Here is an 18,215-nt window from a genome sequence, read left to right on the forward strand (position 1 = left end):
TGTAAAATTATATTTACTGTTTGTCAACCGTACACAATGTTATTGCCTCTGAATCTTGCTAGCATAACGTTAGCTTTCGGGCTAATAGCTCAGCCAAGGGAAAGCCGGTGTTGGTTCTATGAGCTGAGCGGACTATAAAATATCAGAGTTGGCTAACGTAAAAAAAACTTACATTTTCTTTTACAAAACGCTTGAAAACATAAATTAATGTTTGTAAAAAAAAATCGTTGGCAAGTGACCATGGTATAAGCGGGATAATGCCCTTCGAGGTGTCCAATATCACCTGATAATGGCCTCCGCTGCGCGTCGGACGGTTCACGCCTCCGCATCGTCCATTATCAGGTGATATTGGACACCTCGTCGGGCATTATCCCTTACGCTGCGTTCACACTGCAGCGGAGCGGGCGGCGCGTCGGCTTCCAATTAATTTTCAATGAAACCAGGCGTTGACGCTCGCGTAGGGCATTGTGGGAAGGCGAGCGGAGCGGAGCGTTGCAAGTTGGATTTTCTCAACTTTATGTAAATGAGGAGCGTGAAAACGCTAGCGTTGGCCAATCGGATTGGTTTCTTGTTTCTTGTAACGTATCAACCGTTGGTCATGATAAACATTTCTAGGTTTCACAATTTCAAGATGGAGGAGAAACTTTTCGTATGTGTCTGCACACCCAGTTCTGTTCAGAACAAAGTTACTAATGTGATGAGCCTGAATTTAAAGATTACATTAAACTAATAATGCATGGTACATGGTTGCCGATGTTGTCAGTGTTCCTAGTGTGTTTTTATAGCCTACTTTTAAATTCAGTCTCGTCACATTACGTGACTGTTCTGTGCCACTGCTAGCTCGCTAGCCCAGCCTACAAACGACTGGTTGAGTGACTGGTGGCGTAACATGTATTCTACTGTAATCTCGCACTAGTAAAAATTCTGTATTTTTACATAAATGTTGTGTAAAAGTGGTATTTTGATCGATATTGTGAGTACTTGAACCCAAATCTGCACGCTTGGCCATGACTACAACAGTGACCTTAGAGAACTACAACTCTGTATTAACTTGTCTAACACGCCCCCGAGCGTGGGGCACTGTGGGAAGGCGAGCGGTGCAGAGCGTTAAAAAACGCTGCAGTGTGAACGTACAGTTACGGCCCGCGAAATCATTTTGTCCGGCCCGCCATGGCACTGCAGGAACCATGTTATTAGGTGCATTATTCATTGGCAGCAGCACTATTTTAATATGTGGAAGAGGACCGTGGAGGCGCGCAGCGTTGCGTACGAATGTACCCAAAAATTTCCCATTTAGTGTGGAATTCCTTTCTAGCAAATCAAACCCATAATATGTTGTTGGTTTGGGCTAAGCCCCGCGCCTGATTAACACTCAGATCGATAAGCAGTCTCAAAAATGGTAGCAATATAAAAAATAATTGATACCCCCCAAGAAATGTTTGATGCACCCCTAGTCAAAGCAGACTGCATCCGTGCCAGCTAACATCACAAACCTCACCAAAGAGAAGCAGTTTCAGCCATCACATTAGGGGCGAGTTAATGAAATGTTTGACCAAATACAGCAGGCACATTTTTAAGTTGATGATTCTGTACGGCCCCCAAATTATTTTATAAATATCCAAATGGCCCTTGGCAGAAAAAAGGTTCCCCACCCCTGCCTTACATACAGGTCTTGACCAGTTTATTGCAGTCTAGAGCGGTGTACACCAGTCTACACCAGTCTATACAGGTCTATACCAGTTTAGAACAATATAAACCAGCCTGCACCAGTGTAGAGAGGTCTGAATTGCCCTTTGGGGAATTATTTTTATAAATGAATGAATGTAGCAGACTATATTAGTCTAGAGCAGTCTAATCCAGTCTATAGTAGTCTAGAGCAATTCACACCAGTCTATAGCAGTCTAGACTGGTGTACATCATTCTTCACCAGTTACTACAAGTCTACATCTGTCAGTCTATATCAGTATATACCAGTCTTTAGCAGTCTAGAGCTGTTCAAACTAGTCTAAAGCAGTCCACAGTAGTGTACACCAGTCTCCATCATTCACCTCAAGTCTACAACAATCTATAACAGCCTGTACCAGTTTATAACAGCCTATATCAGTCTACACCAGTCTGTCGCCAGCCATCTATAGTAGTCTACACCAGTCTGTCGCTAGCCGTCTATAATAGTCTAGACCAGTCTGTAGCAGTCTACAGTAGTCTACAGCAGGCTATATCTGGTGCGGACATGGCTTACCTCATAACCCAGTCTCCTACCCACTAGTGTGTACCTGTTCTACCTCTGTCTGGGAGTGTCAGTGCTGTGTAAGCCTGTGTGTGTGTTTCAATAGTGCTGTTACAGGACTACCTCTGTGTGTGTGTCAGTGCTGTGTAAGCCTGTGTGTGTGTGTGTGTTTCAGTGGTGCTGTTGCAGGACTACCTCTGTGTGTGTGTCAGTGCTGTGTAAGCCTGTGTGTGTGTGTGTTTCAGTGGTGCTGTTACAGGACTACCTCTGTGTGTGTCAGTGCTGTGTAAGCCTGTGTGTGTGTTTCAGTAGTGCTGTTGCAGGACTACCTCTGTGTGTGTGTCAGTGCTGTGTAAGCCTGTGTGTGTGTGTGTTTCAGTATTGCTGTTACAGGACTACCTCTGTGTGTGTGTCAGTGCTGTGTAAGCCTGTGTGTGTGTGTGTGTGTTTCAGTAGTGCTGTTACAGGACTACCTCTGTGTGTGTGTCAGTGCTGTGTAAGCCTGTGTGTGTGTGTGTTTCAGTATTGCTGTTACAGGACTACCTCTGTGTGTGTGTCAGTGCTGTGTAAGCCTGTGTGTGTGTGTGTTTCAGTAGTGCTGTTGCAGGACTACCTCTGTGTGTGTGTCAGTGCTGTGTAAGCCTGTGTGTGTGTGTTTCAGTAGTGCTGTTGCAGGACTACCTCTGTGTGTGTGTCAGTGCTGTGTAAGCCTGTGTGTGTGTGTGTGTTTCAGTAGTGCTGTTACAGGACTACCTCTGTGTGTGTGTCAGTGCTGTGTAAGCCTGTGTGTGTGTGTGTGTTTCAGTAGTGCTGTTACAGGACTACCTCTGTGTGTGTGTCCGTGCTGTGTAAGCCTGTGTGTGTGTGTTTCAGTGGTGCTGTTACAGGACTACCTCTGTGTGTGTGTGTCAGTGCTGTGTAAGCCTGTGTGTTTGTGTGTGTTTCAGTGGTGCTGTTACAGGACTACCTCTGTGTGTGTGTCAGTGCTGTGTAAGCCTGTGTGTGTGTGTGTTTCAGTGGTGCTGTTACAGGACTACCTCTGTGTGTGTGTCAGTGCTGCGTCCGTTCCTACCTATGAGTCCTGGCAGCTGCTTGCCCCTGAAGCGCAGACACACAGTGGCATTGAAGCAGTTGAGGTGCGTTCCCTCGTGGCACTGCGGGGCAGTGATGTTGATGGAAGCGGGGAGGAAGATGGACACATCCACCGCGATCACCGGACGAGACCTGTTACCATGCCAACCATAGTCAGGGCAGGACAGGGGGGTGTAGGAGGTTAGTTTTCTTATTACTGATATCAATGCTACACTATACTACACTCTCGTACACTATATTACACTCTCGTACACTATACTACACTCTCCTACACTATATTCTCTCTCCTAAACTATACTACACTCTCGTACACTATACTACACTCTCGTACACTATACTCCTCTCTCGTACACTATACTCCTCTCTCCTACACTATACTACACTCTCGTACACTATACTACACTCTCGTACACTATACTCCTCTCTCGTACACTATACTCCTCTCTCCTACACTATACTACACTCTCCTACACTATACTACACTCTCGTACACTATACTACACTCTCGTATATGGAGTTAGATTAGTTTCATAATTCAAACAAACAAACGTAACACGATTCACAAATGTATTTCATGATTCACAAATAAATGATAATCGGTTTAATAAGATTAAAAAAGGAAAGTTCCTAACGGGATTCACAAATGTATTTCGTGATTCACAAATGTAACGCGATTCACAAATAAATGACCCCATTACATTTGTTTGCAACCTGACGAACGCGGGTTACAAATCGGAGAACACAAGTTACAAATCGGAGAACACGAGTTACAAATCGGAAAACACGAGTTACAAATCCTTGCGTTTGTGTGTGTGGATTTTGGGAACTTTCCTGACGTGCTTAGATTCACAAATGCATTTTTTTCAAATAGTTATTCTCTGCAGCCTATCAGATCGTCTCTTCAAATTTTAGCCAATCACATTAACGTGTCTATGTGGACTTCAACAACCTGCCATAATAACGGACAAAATGTCTCCTTCAGATCAAGAGCAATGTCGTCTGGTAGCATGTAGGTGAAATATTACTTGTTAATCTTATTAAACCGATTATCATACGTGATTGAATATTCTTGAGAATGGCAGGATCCATGTTTAGTAATTTTAAGTGTTTCCTAGGCTAACGTTTAGCAAGCTAGCTGTGATTGGCTAAAATTGGAAGAGACATCTGATAGGCTGCAGGGAATTTGTGAATCTAAGTGCGTCAGGAAAATTCCAAAAATCCACACACACAAATGCAGGGATTTGTAACTTGTGTTCTCCGATTTGTAACTCGTGTTCTCCGATTTGTAACTCGTGTTCTCCGATTTGTAACTCGTGTTCTCCGATTTGTAACTCGTGTTCGTCAGGTTGCAAACAAATGTAATGGGGTCATTTATTTGTGAATCGCGTTACATTTGGAATCACGAAATACATTTGTGAATCGTGTTACATTTATTTGTGAATCATGAAATACATTTGTGAATCGTGTTACGTTTGTTTGTGAATTATGAAACTAATCTAACTCCATACTCGTACACTATACTACACCGTCGTACACTATACTCCTCTCTCGTACACTATACTACACTCTCGTACACTATACTACACTCTCGTACACTATACTCCTCTCTCCTACACTATACTCCTCTCTCCTACACTATACTCCTCTCTCCTACACTATACTACACTCTCGTACACTATACTACACTCTCGTACACTATACTCCTCTCTCCTACACTATACTCCTCTCTCCTACACTATACTACACTCTCGTACACTATACTACACTCTCCTACACTATACTACACTCTCGTACACTATACTCCTCTCTCCTACACTATACTACACTGTGCAGCACTGTATCCCACAATGCAGCAGTATACTACACTATATCGCAATATGCCACACCATACTCCTCTATACTGTAGAATACTGTATAATAGGGCTGAAACGATTTGTCGACATTATCAACAACTTCAACAATAGAAAATTGTCAACAAATATTTCTGTTGTTGACAAGTCGTTTGATCTCATATGACCTATTTTAAGGGCCTGCAAGAAAGCGATTTGATCAGCGCGGCGCAGTAGCGCTAGACTGTAACACTCCTGTATGCAATCCAATAGAAGACCAGACAACACAATGCTTACGAGAATGTCAGAGTGCAAACAAAGCCAAACTAGCAGACCTTTGCTGTGCTGCAGGGCGGAACATGCCTTTCATGGGAGCACAACGGGCATGTTGAAGCATTTAAAGCGGAAACATCCCGGCACAAGAGGACACAGGATAGCCATTATTAACGACACCACTTGATAAAAAAGGGCTAGTTATGTGTCCTCTCATATTTCACACATAGGCTTACTAACACCGTGCAACTAACACCGTGGCAACTTGTCAGCAGACAGCGGTTAGACAGTAGTGCACAACCATTTTAATGACACTCTGAAATTCCGACTTCTGAGTAGGAAAGCACCTTAAATATGTTGTGTTATATATATATGTGTTAAATATTTATATTTGTGAATGAAAATAAGAAAAAAATATATATAAAAAACATTATTGCAGTAAAGTGGTAGTTTGGTTTGCATAGATTAGGGGTCCCCAAACTACGTCCCATGGGCCGAATACTGAACAATACCAGACTTGTTCTTTTCTTCTTTTTTTTGTATAAAAAAACAAAACAAAGTTCACACTGATTAATATGCATATGTAAGTAAATGTTTTGATTTCAATAGCGATGGATATGAAAAAAGGTCATTACAATAGTAATAATGCTCTTTTAATCGGCTATATATCACTTGATTTGTATGGATGTATGGTGCATAACAAAATAATAAACTAATCTAGCATAATAAATACATTTAAAATCACAATAAAATCTCCACAATAATACTGGTAGTCACTCCGGCCCATGTAATTTTCTGTTACCGACAGACTCGGCCCCACATTAAAGAAAGGAAAAATTAACTGGCCCTCGCAGAAAAAAGTTTGGGGACCCTTGGCATGGAAAAGTGATCTATCATAGGAGTCGGGACAGTTTGGATTATGAGAGACGTGATAAAACATTGTATAGTTTATACACAAATAAAATGTCTTATCACTCACCCTTGTTCTGTTGCATATTCATATGACATACAAAAGGAGGTATTAGGAAGAATGCTGCATCAGTCAGGCAGTTACTTGTTAATTAAATGCAGAACGATATGGGTGAATGTCTCTCAACGATTAGTCGATAAATCGTTCTAATAATCGTTAAATTAGTCAACTATCAAAATAATAATTTGTTGCAGCCCTACTGTATAACAGAATCAACAATGTCGAAACCACCCATCTTCATTCTACTGTAGTTGTATTATGGATCTACTGTGGTTCTATTATGGATCTACTGTGGTTCTGGTTCTACTGTGCAGAGGTGTCGTTAGACCCTTTTTACTGGGGCAAGTGATCCAGTATAAATCTGCTGTGCCCCAGTATAAATCTAAAGTTTGAGTTTTAACAATTTACTTTATTAGTCAATGCATTAATAATAGATTGATAATCCCGGAAAAAATAAACGCAGTATCCCAATCAATGCTTGTAAAATCACAGCAGTTTAACCGAAAACAAACCGATGCACGCAGAATTCCATGTCAGCGCGCTCTTCTGTGTGCCAAATAGCCACTGCAGCATGCACACAGAAGTCCAGGTGTCGGACTCGGCACACAAGTCAGAATTGAGGTAGGCTAAGAAAACATAAAACTAAAATAAAGTTTCTAAATTATCATCTTATTTTGACTAAAACATAAAAACAATATTACCTGAAGCTCAAAAAAAACGTATTTATGCTCAAATGAATGCGAAAAAAATGTGCACGCTCACATTAACTATTGATGCCCCTGAAAGCTGATATCATCTTGTGTCCCTGAACTGTGTAAAGTGGGTTAAGCAAGGGGCTTTTATATAGCCTAGTAGTGCATTGTGCACAGAAAGCTTGAAAGTAAAAAAAAAAAGGGATATGAATAGGGGCCTGTGCCCCAGTAGAGTTTTACGTCTAACAACGCCCCTGCTACTGTGGTTCTACAATGGTTGAATTGTGGTTCTGCTGTGGCTTTACTATAGTCCTACAGTGCTTCTGATTCAGATATGTTCTACTGTGGTACTGCTTTTGTTCGGCTGTGGTTCTGCTCTGGTTCTGTCATAGTACTGGTTCTGTTGTGGTTCTGTCATAGTTCTGGTTTTGCTGTGGTTCTGTCATGGTACTGGTTCTGCTCTGCTTCTGCAGTGGTTCTATTGTTGTTCCTGGTAGCAATACATGGGTTCCTCCGCTAATAACCCCAATATACATGTATAAACCTGCAGAATAGATCTCTCTCCTGCCCCTGTCCCTGACCAGGACATGGGAGCGAACACTTAAAGATGTATTCTTCTGCTGTGGTTCTGCTGTGGTTCTACTATGGTTGGACTGTGATTCTACTGTGGTTCTTCTAGTGTTCTGCTGTGGTACTGGTTCGGCTGTGGTTCTCTCAGAACTAGGCCAGCACCTGGGTCCTCCATCATCGGGTCACTCACCTCAGCAGGACCACGCTGTCAGCCATGAACGCACCAATGGTGAGATCTGGAGGAGAGAAATACGATGAGTGGAGGAGACGTGGATTCAGACCTTCTCTCAGGAGAACCCAGTGATTCCCCAACCCCAACCCTAACCCTAACCATAACCCTAACCCTTGTTTTTGAGGAGCAGCCCGACCTCCCGCCCCCATAAAAGTGTGACAAAATATATATAATTGGTCTATGTATTTAAAAAAATAGTGCCCGAGATAAAGCTGTTTTCATACATACGGGCAATTTGCTTCTTGCTCGTCGCTTCAAAAGTTTGATTCATTTGCGACTAAAGTTTGCGCAACGGTGCCCTTGTTATTTACACCTGATCACCTGTCGATGAGTACACTATATCCACTGGCAGCACCTGATCACCTGTTGATGAGTACACTATATCCACTGGCAGTGACTAAATTTGCGTGAATTCACCCATTCGCTCCTCTCGAATGGATCCATGTGGTGCTGGGAATAGTATTTACTTCCTTGCATATACGGTGCTAGCTGTTTTGTGCTAGCTAGTTTCGTTTTGACTGGCAACATACTGACGTTGCTCATCGACAAATGCTCTAATAGGGTTTGCTTCTCTTGCTTGGCTACCTGTTGGCGCTGCCAGGTGTATCACCTGGCTTTGCGGGACCTGTCACATGACTTCCATTGAAAATGAATGGGAGGCTGCCCCCCCTGAAAAAAAGTCCTAGGGGAAACACTGAGAACCACTATGAAAATAAAACAACCAGAACTAACACAGATGCCAACTATGGCACAGTTCACCTGTCAAAGGACTAGTGGCTGGACCTGCTGCTTTCTGACAGGTGGAGGTAGATGATGTAACTGAGTCAGTCATTTATAGATTCAGTCTTTGAGCTCTTGAAAGTAGGTTTACCTTATTAATTGCTGGTGTGTTGGGAATGTCCAGAGTGTAATGTTGTAAACAAGATCCCTGGACATCATGGGAACGACCGTACCCTCCACACACACGTAGAGCACCCCCCCCCATACACACACACGTAGAGCACCCCCCCCCATACACACACACGTAGAGCACCCCCCCCCCATACACACACACGTAGAGCACCCCCCCCCACACACACACACGTAGAGCACCCCCCCCCCATACACACACACGTAGAGCACCCCCCCCCCATACACACACACGTAGAGCACCCCCCCCCACACACACACACGTAGAGCACCCCCCCCACACACACATGTAGAGCACCCCCCCCCATACACACACACGTAGAGCACCCCCCCCCCATACACACACACGTAGAGCACCCCCCCCCACACACACACACGTAGAGCACCCCCCCCACACACACATGTAGAGCACCCCCCCCCTTCCTCCCACACACACACACGTAGAGCACACCCCCCCCACACACACACACACGTAGAGCACCCCCCCCCCACACACACACACGTAGAGCACAACCCCCCTTCCCCCCCACACACACGTAGAGCACCCCCCCCCATACACACACACGTAGAGCACCCCCCCCCCATACACACACACGTAGAGCACCCCCCCCCACACACACACACGTAGAGCACCCCCCCCACACACACATGTAGAGCACCCCCCCCCTTCCTCCCACACACACACACGTAGAGCACACCCCCCCCACACACACACACACGTAGAGCACCCCCCCCCCACACACACACACGTAGAGCACAACCCCCCTTCCCCCCCACACACACGTAGAGCACCCCCCCCCACACACACACACACGTAGAGCACACCCCCCCCACACACACACACGTAGAGCACCCCCCCACACACACACACACACATAGAGCACACCCCCCCCACACACACACACACGTAGAGCACCCCCCCCCACACACACACAAGTAGAGCACCCCCCCCCCACACACACACACACGTAGAGCACACCCCCCACACACACACACGTAGAGCACACCCCCTCCCCACACACACACACGTAGAGCACCCCCCCCCCCACACACACACACGTAGAGCACACCCTCCCCACACACACACACACGTAGAGCACACCCTCCCCAGACACACACACACACGTAGAGCACACCCCCCCCCACACACACACACGTAGAGCACACCCCCCCCACACACACACACACGTAGAGCACACCCTCCCCACACACACACACGTAGAGCACCCCCCCCCCACACACACACGTAGAGCACACACACACACGTAGAGCACCCCCCACACACACACACACACGTAGAGCACACCCCCCCCACACACACACACACGTAGAGCACACCCCCCCCACACACACACACGTAAAGCACCTCCCCCACACACACACACGTAGAGCACCCCCCCACACACACACACGTAGAGCACCCCCCCCACACACACGTAGAGCACACCCCCCACACACACACACACACGTAGAGCACACCCCCCCCCCACACACACACACGTAGAGCACACCCCCCCCACACACACACACACGTAGAGCACCCCCCCACACACACACACACGTAGAGCACACCCCCCCCACACACACACGTAGAGCACACCCCCCACACACACACACACGTAGAGCACACCCCCCCCCCCCACACACACACACGTAGAGCACACCCCCCCACACACACACGTAGAGCACCCCCCCCCACACACACACGTAGAGCACCCCCCCACACACACACACACGTAGAGCACCCCCCCCACACACACACACACGTAGAGCACACCCCCCCACACACACACACACGTAGAGCACACCCCCCCCACACACACACACACGTAGAGCACACCCCCCCACACACACACACACGTAGAGCACCCCCCCCACACACACACGTAGAGCACCCCCCCACACACACGTAGAGCACCCCCCCACACACACGTAGAGCACACCCCCCACACACACACACACACGTAGAGCACACCCCCCACACACACACACACGTAGAGCACCCCCCCCACACACACACACACGTAGAGCACCCCCCCCACACACACACGTAGAGCACCCCCCCCCACACACACACAGGTACAGCACACCCCCCACACACACACACACGTAGAGCACCCCCCCCCACACACACACACACACGTAGAGCACCCCCCCCCCACACACACACACACACGTAGAGCACACCCCCCCACACACACACACGTAGAGCACCCCCCACACACACACGTAGAGCACCCCCCCCACACACACACACACGTAGAGCACCCCCCCCACACACGTAGAGCACACCCCCCCACACACACACACGTAGAGCACCCCCCACACACACACACACACGTAGAGCACCCCCCCCACACACACACACGTAGAGCACCCCCCCCACACACACACACGTAGAGCACCCCCCCACACACACACACACGTAGAGCACCCCCCCACACACACACACACGTAGAGCACACCCCCCACACACACACACACGTAGAGCACCCCCACCCCCACACACACACGTAGAGCACACACACACGTAGAACACACACACACGTAGAGCACCCCCCCCCACACACACACACGTAGAGCACACCCCCCACACACACACACACGTAGAGCACCCCCCCCACACACACACACGTAGAGCACACCCCCCCACACACACACGTAGAGCACCCCCCCCCACACACACACACGTAGAGCACCCCCCCCTCCTCCCCCACCACAAGCACATGTAGAGCACAGGCCAGCCCTCCCCCCCACACACACACGTAGAGCACGTGTGTGCGTAGCATGCGTGTGCATGGGTGTCTGTAGCATGTGTGTGTATGGGTGTGTGTGTGTGTTCTGGACCGTACCTGGGTATCCGTTGCCATCCATGTCCACGCTGCCAGAGATGGACTGTCCAAACATCTGTAGACCAGGCTGAACACTGTGACCAGACAGCCTCTGGAGACACACACACACACACAGCTGAGAAAGGGAACACACATGGGAGGGTGAGCACACACACATACCGGTATCTAATGGTCTTTATTGGTGTCTACTGATCTCTATTGTTATCCACAGGTCCATACTGGTGTCCACTGGTCCATACCGGTATCTAATGGTCTTTATTGGTGTTTACTAGGGGTACACAACCGAACACCCGCAGAGCAGTGTTGCCAGCTTAGCGACTTTCTCGCTATATCTGGCGATCTAAGCAGGGCTATTCCGGAAACTTTTTTATTGGATACGGCACCTTTTGTCACTATGGAAAATGATTTGCCTAAATTATTATTATTTTTTAATTTTTGTGTAGTGTTCAATGTTGTTATATGTCTTGTTAGTCTTTATCCCCCATTGAAGTTTCACAAAAATCTTGTGTTTGCATTTTCGATGCGTTTTGAGGTGAATTTTCAGGTTAAGACAGAGGGGGAGGCACTTCAAGTGACACTTGCGCTTGTGCTGGTTGAGTAGGCTAGCTGTTAGCCTCGTTTCTCTCAGAGGAAAAAATGTCAAAAAGACAACAAAATGTGCTTAACTTTTTCAAATAAGTCCAACAAGTAGCCTGTGCTGTTTACATGGTCATGGTCACATGATGGACTGTTTGTCTCATCCAGTGCGTTTTTTGGTTAATTTAATCCAATGGATAATTGCTGCTTGTAAAAACGATTGTTGCCGTGTTTATTTTTAACGTTTCACACCCATGCAGTGGATGTTCTGAAATTAAAATATACATTGCCCTGATGTACAAGCAGGTTTTTTTTGTCAGAGAAGCTATGTAGGCAGTGTATTTTTTTGTTTTCGGTTTTCCGGTTTCCTCCAACCCCGTTTTGAGTCGCCGGATCCACCCCCCCTCTGCGCTTCGGGACCTCCCACTTAGCCGGATATACAGAAAATACACAGAAAATACAGAGAAAACACTGAAATGGTCATGTTTTTTTCTTCCCCCTAATTTGCTAGACAAAACCGAAACCGTGACCCAAAAAACCGAACCGAACTATGGGCTTGTTGAATTGTTGCACCCTTAGTGTCTACTGATCTCTATTGATCTCCACAGGTCCATACTGGTGTCTACTGGTCTATACCAGTGTCGACTGGTCTATCCTGGTGTCTACTGGTCTTTATTGGTTTCTACTGGTATCTACTTGTGCCTATTGATATATATTGGTATCTTCTGGTTTTTACTGGCATCTACTGGAGTCTACTTGTGACTACTGGTATCTGCTGGTGTCTACTGGTGACTACTGGTATCTGCTGGTGTCTACTGGTATCTGCTGGTGTCTACTGGTGACAACTGGTATCTGCTGGTGTCTACTGGTGACAACTGGTACCTGCTGGTGTTTACTGGTGACTACTGGTATCTGCTGGTGTCAACTAGTGTTGAAGGCTGTGGTTACCATGGAGTATTTAGTGATGATTCCCGAGGCGTCACCATGATAAATATAGACCGCACCTCCGTAGTCATCCTCCTTCGGTGCTCCTATGGCAACATCTGGGACGGGCGGAAAACAGAAAAATAGAAATAAGGAAGAGTGAGAGAGACAAAGAAAAGGTGAGATCGGGGAAGAAAGCAGGAGAGAGAGAGTGAGGAGAAAGAGAGAAGAGTCTACTAATAGCTGTAGTCTATGTTTGGACCCCATAAAGCTGTCAGCTCCAGGCCAGGCAAGCAGGGGAACCTTGTTAAGTCTCTTAACAGACACTCAAGTGTTTGTCAGAGCTTTTAGACCTGGGGGGCTCAGAGGGGGTGGAAACTGGGCCATAAAACACAGCAGAAGGATTAAAACAACGTCCCTCTACCCCATCTCTGCAAGGGGGGGTGAATACCTTGGCAGAAGGAACAGTTTAACATACCTCACCATCAGTATACGGAACAAATGCTGACCAGCAGGATATTTCAGGCACTCCTGCAATTCAGCTGAACAATAACGTTGTTAAAGTTTTGAACTTTTGGGGGGAGACAAGGGAGTGTTTGGAGAGACAGGGAGTGTGGAGAGAAGACTTGATCTCTGCCCAGAGCTCCTGTTTTCAGCAGAGCAAGCAGGAAAGGGACACCTTCATCTCATCCTCCCAGCCTTTCTCCCTCCCAGCCTCTCTAACTCCCAGCCTCTCTCCCTCCCAGCCTCTCTCCCTCCCAGCCTCTCTAACTCCCAGTCTTCCAGTCGCCCAGCCTCTCTCCCTCCCAACCTCTCTCCCTCCCAGCCTCTCTCCCTCACAACCTCTCTCCCTCCCAGCCTCTCTATCTCCCGGTCTTCCAGTCCCCCAGCCTTTCTCCCTCCCAGTCTCTCTCCCTCCCAGCCTCTCTCCCTCCCAGCCTCTCTAACTCCCAGTCTTCCAGTCGCCCAGCCTCTCTCCCTCCCAACCTCTCTCCCTCCCAACCTCTCTCCCTCACAACCGCTCTCCCTCCCAGCCTCTCTATCTCCCGGTCTTCCAGTCCCCCAGACTTTCTCCCTCCCAGTCTCTCTCCCTCCCAGCCTCTCTCCCTCCCAGCCTCTCTAACTCCCAGTCTTCCAGTCGCCCAGCCTCTCTCCCTCCCAACCTCTCTCCCTCACAGCCTCTCTAACTCCCAGCCTCTCTCCATCACAGCCTCTCTAACTCCCAGTCTTCCGGTCCCCCAGCCTCTCTCCCTCCCAGCCTCTCTAACTCCCAGTCTTCCAGTCCCCCAGCCTCTCTCCCTTCCAGTCTCTCTCCCTTCCAGTCTCTCTCCCTCCCAGTCTCTCTCCCTCCCAGTCTCTCTCCCTCCCAGCCTCTCTCCCTCCCAGCCTCTCTCCCTCCCAGCCTCTCTAACTCCCAGTCTTCCAGTCCCCCAGCCTCTCTCCCTCCCAGCCTCTCTAACTCCCAGTCTTCCAGTCCCCCAGCCTCTCTCCCTTCCAGTCTCTCTCCCTTCCAGTCTCTCTCCCTTCCAGTCTCTCTCCCTCCCAGTCTCTCTCCCTCCCAGTCTCTCTCCCTCCCAGCCTCTCTCCCTCCCAGCCTCTCTCCCTCCCAGCCTCTCTAACTCCCAGTCTTCCAGTCCCCCAGCTACTCAGCCTCTCCCGCCTCTTTCCCTCCCAGCCTCTTTCCCTCCCAGCCTCTCTAACTCCAAGCCTCTCTCCCTCACAGCCTCTCTCCCTCCCAGCTTCTCTAACTCCCAGTCTTCCAGTCCCCCAGCCTCTCTAACTCCCAGTCTTCCAGTCCCCCAGCCTCTCTCCCTCACAGCCTCTCTAACTCCCAGTCTTCCAGTCCCCCAGTCTCTCTCCCTCACAGCCTCTCTAACTCCCAGTCTTCCAGTCCCCCAGCCTCTCTCCCTCACAGCCTCTCTAACTCCCAGTCTTCCAGTCCCCCAGTCTCTCTCCCTCACAGACTCTCTAACTCCCAGTCTTCCAGTCCCCCAGCCTCTCTCCCTCACAGCCTTTCTAACTCCCAGTCTTCCAGTCCCCCAGCCTCTCTCCCTCACAGCCTCTCTAACTCCCAGTCTTCCAGTCCCCCAGCCTCTCTCCCTCCCAGCCTCTCTAACTCCCAGTCTTCCAGTCCCCCAGCCTCTCTCCCTTCCAGTCTCTCTCCCTTCCAGTCTCTCTCCCTTCCAGTCTCTCTCCCTCCCAGTCTCTCTCCCTCCCAGTCTCTCTCCCTCCCAGCCTCTCTCCCTCCCAGCCTCTCTCCCTCCCAGCCTCTCTAACTCCCAGTCTTCCAGTCCCCCAGCTACTCAGCCTCTCCTGCCTCTTTCCCTCCCAGCCTCTTTCCCTCCCAGCCTCTCTAACTCCAAGCCTCTCTCCCTCACAGCCTCTCTCCCTCCCAGCTTCTCTAACTCCCAGTCTTCCAGTCCCCCAGCCTCTCTAACTCCCAGTCTTCCAGTCCCCCAGCCTCTCTCCCTCACAGCCTCTCTAACTCCCAGTCTTCCAGTCCCCCAGTCTCTCTCCCTCACAGCCTCTCTAACTCCCAGTCTTCCAGTCCCCCAGCCTCTCTCCCTCACAGCCTCTCTAACTCCCAGTCTTCCAGTCCCCCAGTCTCTCTCCCTCACAGACTCTCTAACTCCCAGTCTTCCAGTCCCCCAGCCTCTCTCCCTCACAGCCTTTCTAACTCCCAGTCTTCCAGTCCCCCAGTCTCTCTCCCTCACAGCCTCTCTAACTCCCAGTCTTCCAGTCCCCCAGCCTCTCTCCCTCACAGCCTCTCTAACTCCCAGTCTTCCAGTCCCCCAGTCTCTCTCCCTTACAGCCTCTCTCCCTTCCAGTCTCTCTCCCTCTCAGCCTCTCTCCCTCACAGCCTCTCTAACTCCCAGTCTTCCAGTCCCCCAGCCTCTCTCCCTCACAGCCTCTCTAATTCCCAGTCTTCCAGTCCCCCAGCCTCTCTCCCTTCCAGTCTCTCTCCCTCACAGCCTCTCTCCCTCACAGCCTCTCTCCCTTCCAGTCTCTCTCCCTCACAGCCTCTCTCCCTCACAGCCTCTCTCCCTTCCAGTCTCTCTCCCTCACAGCCTCTCTCCCTCACAGTCTCTCTCCCTCACAGCCTCTCTCCCTCACAGCCTCTCTCCCTTCCAGCCTCTCTCCCTCACAGCCTCTCTAACTCCCAGTCTTCCAGTCCCACAGCCTCTCTCCCTTCCAGTCTCTCTCCCTCACAGCCTCTCTCCCTCACAAATTCCTGTGTGTGTGTGTGTGTAGACTGTGAACTGACCTTGGTAGCCATGGTGATGTAGACTGACCTTGGTATCCGTCGTCATCAATGTCTCCTATCGCAGCGATGCATTCCCCAAAGTGGGCGTTGTAGGCATGGTCTCCATTCAGTAGACCCCCCTCCTCCATCACCCCCTGGACACGGGGGGGAGAGAGGGAGAAGAGAGACAGACAGAGATAAAGAGAGGGAGAAAGACAGAGAGAGGGGGAGAGGGAGAGAGACAGAGGGAGGGAAAGAGAGAGAGAAAGACACAGAGGGAGGCTACTGTTACTGGTATTTTGCCATATTATTATTGTTAGACTCCTTGTTAAATGTTATGATATATATGTTAAAATGTCCATTCAATATGGACTGCTTTGGCAATACTGCTCAACCCGAACTGTTATGCCAATAAAGCATACTGAACTGAACTGGAAGGGAGAGAGAGAGAAAGAGAGAGAGAGAGAGGGGAGAGAGAGAAAGAGAGAGAGACAGGGAGAGAGATAGAGACATATAGAGAGAGGGAGGAGAGAGAGTGGGAGAGAGACAGAGAGAGAGTGGGAGAGAGATAGTGGGATAGAGAGTGGGAAAGAGAGTGGGAGAGAGAGAATGAGCCCATGGTCAGCTTGGGCTTTCAAAAGCCAAACACACTAACACATCCCCCAACACACAAACACATCCCCCAACACACTAACACATCCCCCAACACACAAACACATCCCCCAACACACTAACACATCCCCAACACACTAACACATCCCCCGACACACGAACACATCCCCCAACACACAAACACATCCTTCAACACACTAACACATACCCCAACCCAACACACTAACACATCCCCCAACACACAAACACATCCCCCGACACACGAACACATCCCCCAACACACAAACACATCCTTCAACACACTAACACATACCCCAACCCAACACACGAACACATCCCCAACACACTAACACATCCCCCAACACAGCTGTAGTATTACGGATATAACAAGCTGTAGTGTTACAGATATAACAAGCTGTACTGTTACAGATATAACAAGCTGTAGATAAGTGATGTGGGTGTGTGTGTGTGGATAACACTGTAAGAGCTATGCACAAATGCTACAGAGATTCTCCTTGTTAACAAGAGACAGCAACTCTTGCTAAACTACACCCGACTGATACAAAAACCTCTATGGGTAATAAACATACAAACCAATCTTCACACAGAGATACACACACACACAGTTCCCCCCCCCCTCACATTGGCACGGCTCAGGTACAGGGTGACCTGGCCCTCGTCTCTCTGGGAGGTGTGCATGGGCGCCCCCACTAGCAGGTCAGACAGGCCGTCACCATTCAGGTCCACCGCACACAGCGCAGAGCCGAAATATGAACCCATCTGGACGAAAGCAGAACACCAGGTAAGTGCGTCTCACCTCATCACATCACATCTCATCACATGAACAAACCCTTCTGCCACCCCCACCCCTGCCGCCACCCCCCTCTTTTACTTTGATTTACTCTAAAGCAGTAGCACTGGCTTTCCTGCTCCACTCACTACCTCCCTGCCTGTCTTCCTCTCCACCCTCACTACCTCCCTGCCTGTCTTCCTGCTCCACTCACTACCTCCCTGCCTGTCTTCCTCTCCACCCTCACTACCTCCCTGCCTGTCTTCCTGCTCCACTCACTACCTTCCTGCCTGTCTTCCTCTCCACCCTCACTACCTCCCTGCCTGTCTTCCTCTCCACCCTCACTACCTCCCTGCCTGTCTTCCTCTCTACCCTCACTACCTCCCTGCCTGTTTTCCTCTCCACCCTCACTACCTCCCTGCC

At 49.2% G+C, this 18,215-nt stretch overlaps 1 protein-coding gene across 1 annotated transcript in view; it reads right to left on the bottom strand.

The window, feature by feature from the left end:
• itga9 (integrin, alpha 9) overlaps positions 1-18,215 on the bottom strand; it is a 113,979-nt gene that overhangs the window by 62,859 nt on the left and 32,905 nt on the right. The window contains exons 9-14 of the mRNA XM_062462892.1: positions 17,645-17,782; positions 16,440-16,545; positions 13,171-13,265; positions 11,647-11,737; positions 7,844-7,889; positions 3,300-3,451 (exon numbers count right to left, since the gene is read on the bottom strand). Coding sequence (XP_062318876.1) covers positions 3,300-3,451; positions 7,844-7,889; positions 11,647-11,737; positions 13,171-13,265; positions 16,440-16,545; positions 17,645-17,782 — 628 coding nt within the window. The remainder of the gene's footprint in view (positions 1-3,299; positions 3,452-7,843; positions 7,890-11,646; positions 11,738-13,170; positions 13,266-16,439; positions 16,546-17,644; positions 17,783-18,215) is intronic.

This window comes from Osmerus eperlanus, chromosome 6 (assembly GCF_963692335.1).
Source record: "Osmerus eperlanus chromosome 6, fOsmEpe2.1, whole genome shotgun sequence".
NCBI lineage: Eukaryota > Metazoa > Chordata > Actinopteri > Osmeriformes > Osmeridae > Osmerus > Osmerus eperlanus.